The sequence below is a fragment of the Sinocyclocheilus rhinocerous genome, unplaced genomic scaffold, assembly GCF_001515625.1.
Source record: "Sinocyclocheilus rhinocerous isolate Xijiao unplaced genomic scaffold, SAMN03320098_v1.1 scaffold1965, whole genome shotgun sequence".
NCBI lineage: Eukaryota > Metazoa > Chordata > Actinopteri > Cypriniformes > Cyprinidae > Sinocyclocheilus > Sinocyclocheilus rhinocerous.
This window is the reverse complement of record NW_015625577.1, coordinates 1257754-1264515: the sequence shown is the minus strand read 5'-3', so window position 1 is coordinate 1264515 and position 6762 is coordinate 1257754. Positions and strand designations below refer to the sequence as shown.

Genomic DNA, 6762 nt, shown 5'->3' with positions numbered 1-6762 from the left:
AGGTTATTTATTTATTTTCATGCTTGTTTTCATTGTGGAATTTCTCATCTTAAAGTTGATAATATCCAATTAAATAAATGTAAAATAACTAAAATAAAGCAAAATAAAAACCAAATGTTTCCACTATGGCAAAGTGACTTTGCACCTTTCTCACTCCTCAACAGACGGTGGCAGTAGCACACTTCCATTACAACTAGAAAAAAACATTACGAACCCCAGAAACACAAATGTCTAATGTATACTGTACACATGCATAGATATATATGGGCTGATCGTGGATATATTTTGTATTCCTGCGTTCGTATCTTCACTAACCTTTAATCTGATTCAAAAAGTGTTTTAAAAATGTAATGTATCGACTTATTTCATAGTTGGTGATTGTGTAACTGCACGCTTTTTGTAAACAAGCAAGCAGTTGTTACGTATTGCTTGGAAGGAAGCGATGTTTCATTTATTATGCCAAAAATCTATGTATAGAGCAGCTATTAAATACAAACATGTTGCCCAAAAGGAAACACTTCTGAAACAAAACCCAATGCATGGGACATGGAGGAGGTCTTTCAACGCTGATCATGTAATGTATAATCAATATTATTATCACATTAAACCCCCTAGAGTGTAAAACTTTTAGTAAAACTAAAACTAGTCCAGACATGACATTTACAATTCACATGAGAGCAGTGAACTGCTGTCGCTTATTTGCATCTGTTTTTTTCTTCTTCACAGACTTGCCTTGAATCAAGAGCACTACCTATAGTTCATCATGTCAAGTACATATGTGCCCTCCCTGAAAACCACAGGTTTCCCATGGGAAAGTTCCCCAAAGTCCTGGAGAGTCTGCTTAGAGATCAGGTCATAACAGATAAACAGGTTGGACATGATTAGTGAATCTGCAACTTATATTAACACACACACATATTTAACAAAGCCTTAATATACTTTAAATGTCACTGTGTTATAGGTGTGGGCCCCTAAGATTGCCTCCACGGACCTTCTGGGATGTGTGCATACTGAGGAGTACCTGTCCAACTTTATCAGTGGTGAAATAAGTGAGAAAGATCAGAGACGAACCGGATTCCCATGGAGTTCTGGTTTAGTCCAACGCTGCAGATATGAAACAGGTATGTTATTTAGTATGTGCCTAACGTCAAAGATGTGGAGTGAATCATCTGGGACATATTTTACTCTAAAAACAAAATAAAAATAACTAATTTGGGTTACTTTATATAGGGTTGTTTTAGTATTATTTATGTGCTTTTATAGAATAGATTAAGCTTAATATTTTAAATTAGCTTAATATCTAATAAAAAAAAATTATTATTATTTTAATTTAATTTGAGTTCTTTATTATTTATTGCTATGTTCCTTTGTCATTTTCTCAGGAAGGGGGCCAACACTTTTTCACACCACTATATATATATATAAAACAACACTTTTCTTATTGAAATAAGCATAAATTAAATTATTTACGATAAATATTACCATGAGGTACATTTACAATTTTACTTTTTATTTAAAAAAAAATTGCATTATAGTACAGACCTTATTTGTTATGAAAATAATGTCACAATGGAAAAATACTTTATTTTCTAATGCAAAACATAATTTATTTTTTGTTTGCATATTGCACTGCTGCATAGCTATGGAGGTTTGTAAAACTACAGTATATTGTTCTGTATATTGTATATTGTATTTCTCTCATGTGAGATGTGGTCCAGGCGGCACTGTCCTGGCAGGAGAGATCGCCCTGCAGAGGGGACTGGCGTGCAGTACAGCAGGAGGGACCCATCATGCCTTCCCCAGCTACGGCTCAGGCTTCTGTCTGCTCAATGACCTGGCTGTGGCTGCCAAACACTTGATGGGCGAGTCCACATCCAGGAGGAAGATTCTCATTGTGGATTTGGATGTACATCAGGTACATGACTTCCAACCTTTTACTCTTTGGTTTTATTTTTGAGAAAGAAATATTTAATAATAGTGGATGAAACATTTACATCTGAAACTGAAAAAAATTAAATTTCTGTACTGACCAAAATGCTGTTGTTTTCCTGAATTATGTATTATAAGAATGATATAAATAAAAAAGTTTTCCTTTCCTCTGTTCACTAGGGTGATGGAACAGCATTCATATTTAAGGATGAACCGGATGTTTTCACCTTCTCAGTGCATTGTGGGAAAAACTTTCCTGTGCGAAAGCAGCAGAGTGACCTAGATGTCAGTTTGGAAGATGGCATCGAAGACGAAGAGTATCTTTCCAAAGGTATTTTCATTTCACTTTCACTAATTTTCACAAAAACATATGCAGATCACTTTTGACTTTTAAATAAATGTAAATAATTTCAATAAATCTCTATTAAAAGGAATAGTTCATACAAAATGAAAATTTGCTGTAATTTTACCCTCAGGCCATCCAAGATGCAAATGAGTTTGTTTCTTCATTTGAACAGATTTGGAGAAATTTAGCATTACATCACTTGCTCTGCAGTGAATGGGTGCCGTCAGAATGAGAGTCCAAACAACTGATAAAAGCATCACAGTAATCCACACGACTCCAGTCCATCAATTAATGTCTTCTGAAACGAAAAGCTGTGTGTTTGTAAAACACAAATTCATCATTATGGCATTTTAACTTTAAACACTCTGGCCAAAAATGAGTCCATAATCCATAATAATGCTTCCTTTTGTGAGAGAAAAAAAAAGGAATCCCCTGTTGTCCTCTCACATCAAAATCCACTGACATATTTGTTTAAAACTGTTTTGGGCTGTTTTTGCTTCTAAACGGTGCTTGATCTGTGCATATTTCTCTCCTGATGCAGATCATTTTTTACTGAAAAAGCAATATTATGCATGGAGAACATTTATTGTATTTCATTGTATTGTATTCTAGCCATAAGCAATGGTTTGAAGTTAAAAATGTCTTAATGATGGATTTGTTTCTTACAAACACACACAGCTTTTAATTTAAAAAGGCATTAATTGATAGACTGGAGTCGTGTGGATCATTTTGATGTTTTTATCAGCTGTTTGGACTCTCATTCTGACGGCATCCATTCACTGCAGAGGATCTGATGAATTTCTCCTAATATCTTCTGAAGAAAAACAAACTCGTCTACATCTTGGATGGCCTTTTTAGTTTTGGGGGGAACTATTCCTTTAAATAAACCAGTGTGTGATACTATGGTAAAATGCGTTAAGTAATTTCCTGTGCAGTACAGGAACACCTCCCTTGGTTACTGGAAACATTCCGGCCGGATTTGGTGCTCTATGATTCTGGAGTGGATCCACACTGGGAGGATGAACTTGGAAGACTTCATCTCACAGATGAAGGTGAATCCTTTCACTCTAGTACGCACATATATCATAAAAAAATCAAAGCAGTATTTTATGTAATTGACCCTTCAGTGCATTTACCCGGCTTAGGACTTTACCAGAGGGATCTTTATGTTCTTCAGACAGTCATTAAAAGGGGCATTCCTGTGGCTACTGTCATTGGAGGAGGCTATTCCAGAGATATTGATCGACTGGCGCGCACGCACTCAATAATTCACAGAGCTGCATCAAAGGTGAGGTCACAGAATTCATAATGAAAGTATGTATTTCATGGACCTGTGTGAATTGAACATGGACATTATTGGGTGCTGAAAGTAAAATGCGCACGGCGCTTTTACGCTATTTAAAAGCGAAGTAAAGCAAGGAAAAGAGGGGAAATTCAAACGAACTAAAAACAAACAATTGCTTTACGCCGAATTGCCGCTATTTGAAAGAGAAAGTAAAATGCGCACGCAGCTTTGAAGGAAAGCGAGGAAAAGAGGGAACACCCCCGCCCCCACGGTGATACCGGTATTACCGGTGTTGTCACATGTCGATTAACCAGTGGGAAAATTTCCTCACCGTCACAACCCTAATATATATATATATATATTTATTTGTCAGAAAGACACATTCTATGCTGCTGTTTTTACATGTTGATGTTATTAAGAAGCAGATTTTGCTTTCATAGTACTGCTAAGCTTTCTGTCCTCTTTATCACAAATGTAAACAGCAGTATTGCACTTTCAAAGGTTTATATGATTTTAATGGTTCCCATCTCTGCATTTAGGTTTGGAGAGAACATGGACTTTAACTCCGAGATGAAAATGGACAGCAGTTGCTATACAATCTAAGATTGGTGGGTGCTGAGAGGGACCATATGAACGTTCCGCAGTGCCGTAGCCATTGTATGCAATAGATTTTATTAATAAAAATGCCGTATTTATTCAAGCCTTTCCTTCAAGATCCTTTCAATTCTTACTCTTTTAATAATGTTTTTTTTTTCATTATTATTATTTATAAATGGTTGGGTTTTACAAAGAAAAATAACTTGCTTGCCTCTTAAAATGACAGTGTCGCTCACTGTTATTAATAGTAGTAGTATTCTAAATTAATATTTAATTAAAATCTTCATTAAAAAAAATACATGAATTTGAGCCCAGTAGATCAGATAAAACTCTTTGCTTTTATTATACTATTTATTAATGATAAAAAATAATTTAAATCATTCTTAATAATGCAGTTTTATTATAAACTGTTGTACAAAGCACAGAATTAATTACTGGTCTGGAATTAATTCTATACCTTTAATTAATTACAGATTAAAAATGAATTTGAGCCGGCGTTCAAATAAAAACAGATACATGCTTTTATAATATAATACAACAAGTTGTGTTTCATGAAGTAGAGAATTAATTAATAGTGTGTTGATATTACTTTTCTGGCCTATTATTTAAGAAGAACATATTTAAAGTAACTGGAAATTTGACCTTTTTCACTGTAAAGAATGTATTTGCACCAATGGGTCAGATAAAACTAAATATAGAGCTTTTATTATATTTAAGTCCAAAATACACATAAAAATGGTTCAAGTTTAAAGGAAAATTAAAGACCTGTGTTGTGACATTTTGATACGGTCAAGTTACACAAATACAAACATACATCATGTGTAATCAATTAACAAGCTGTCGACTAGTTAAAATCTTGTTTAACCACCTACTGTGCGCCCAAACTGTGTCAGTTCTCCTTCCCTGAATACGTGGTAGTATCTCAGACAAGAGTCCTTCAGCTGTTCGCTGCTCTGTCCACTCATCCCATCGCTTTCCAGAAGAGACGCTGTGCTTTCCTGCCTCTGCAAGGGCTCTTGTTGGCTCGATTTACCATCTACCTCCACGTGTCCTTCAAGAGTTGACTGATCCCTCTGGTAGGACACCAAGTCAGGCAATGGTACTGCAGAACAATCATGGACGAGCTCCACAGGAACAGTCTCATTTCCATTCCCAGAACTTCTGTTGTCATTTTTATGGACCTGTTCGTTGGGATCTGAGATGAAGACGTCTTCTTCTAGACTGGTTCTGGAAGAGGATGAAAAGAGGCTGGACATCTGCCTGATGAGACCTCTACTGCTAGTTCGCCGGCTTCTGCTTTCCGATGCTTCATCGACAGGGCTTTGTAAAGTGCTGGAAGAGGAGCGGGACACGGTCAGGCTGGTGAAGTCCAGCACTGAATCCAAAGATCTGGAGAAGAACCAAAGCCTCTGTTGTTTCTGCTGGCCGGGGCTGATCAAGTCTCCTGATTCGTCCAGCATGGAGGATGTGCTTCTCACTTTCTTGTGCTTGTCGCTGGAAGCGGAGTCGTCGCTGACGCTTTGGGTTCCGTTGCCTCGCTCTCTGAGGGCAGGAGATAAAGGGGGATTGGGGTTCCAGGGAATGAAGATGTCCTGCTTCTCAAACTTGCGCCTCTTCTGCTCCATGGCCCAAACGTAAATCATGATCCGCCCTCCCACACGCAGGGTGCGCGCCATCTCTTTTATTGCTCGAATACGCCGTTCTTTGGTGGACATGTGGTGGATGACTAAGCAATTGAAAGAAATTGTATTCATAGGTCATTGATATATATTCTACTGATTTCAAAGAATAGTTCTACCCATAATTACATTTGTTATTCACCCTATGCAGTACCATAAAACCCATACTTTTGCCATGTATGCAATCAATTTTATTATAAATATGCATCATTTAGTCAACTTTAAAGCTATATATTTATGGCCACCTTTTTAATAATGTATTTTTAATGTGTCATATAGTTGTTGGGTTTACAAAGTAGAGAATCATTAGTTATTATTAGTTTGTTGACTTTACCTGTTTAATTCAGCAATTATTATTATTATTAATTACCTTATATATTTTATATATATTTTAATTACCTATATATATATATATATATATATATATATATATACACACACACACACACACACACAGTGAAATTGTTATTTTAATATTTTTCATTGGCAAATCATTTATTTAAATATTTATAATTTAAAATAATATACTGAGTCAATATTGTCTCAATTCAATAATGTCCCACATCAATACTGTTGATTGTTATTCATAATAATAATAATAATTGTAAATTAAAAACTCAAATAAAAATATGCACACTAAAAACATTTGAATCAAACAAAATACAGTATTCTTAATGTTTTTCATATGCAAATAATTTATTTAAATATTACTTAATTAAAAATATTATACTGATTCAGTGAGTCAATATCCCACAACAATACTGTTGATTATTATTATTATTATTCATAATAATAACAACAACAATAATAAAACAATAGCAACAATCATTTTAAATTAGAAACTAATTTTAAAAAATTAGTTTAGAAAAATGCACACTAAAACATTTGAATATATAGAATTATTATAATATATATATATATATATA

The 6762-nt window shown here is 34.8% G+C and overlaps 2 protein-coding genes across 3 annotated transcripts in view; one reads left to right on the top strand and one right to left on the bottom strand.

Annotated features, from left to right (window-relative positions):
• Nucleotides 1-219: 219 nt before the first annotated feature.
• LOC107752372 (uncharacterized protein SYNPCC7002_A1628-like) lies at nucleotides 220-4244 on the top strand. Of its 2 annotated transcripts, XM_016568330.1 has the most exons (8): nucleotides 220-574; nucleotides 727-870; nucleotides 962-1121; nucleotides 1719-1915; nucleotides 2110-2260; nucleotides 3211-3327; nucleotides 3421-3563; nucleotides 4100-4244. In XM_016568330.1, the coding sequence occupies exons 1-8, from the start codon at nucleotides 443-445 to the stop codon at nucleotides 4121-4123; spliced, it is 1068 nt and encodes a 355-aa protein (XP_016423816.1). In that variant the 5' UTR covers nucleotides 220-442; the 3' UTR covers nucleotides 4124-4244. The 2 variants fall into 2 exon arrangements, with proteins under 2 accessions (XP_016423816.1, XP_016423824.1); XM_016568338.1 differs by lacking the exon at nucleotides 4100-4244 and having other exon boundaries at nucleotides 3453-3543.
• Nucleotides 4245-5017: 773 nt separating this feature from the next.
• Nucleotides 5018-6762, bottom strand: part of LOC107752701 (probable tRNA methyltransferase 9-like protein) — a 9552-nt gene continuing 7807 nt past the window's right edge. Inside the window, exon 4 of the mRNA XM_016568728.1 lies at nucleotides 5018-5883. Within this exon, the coding sequence (XP_016424214.1) occupies nucleotides 5018-5883 (866 nt within the window). The remainder of the gene's footprint in view (nucleotides 5884-6762) is intronic.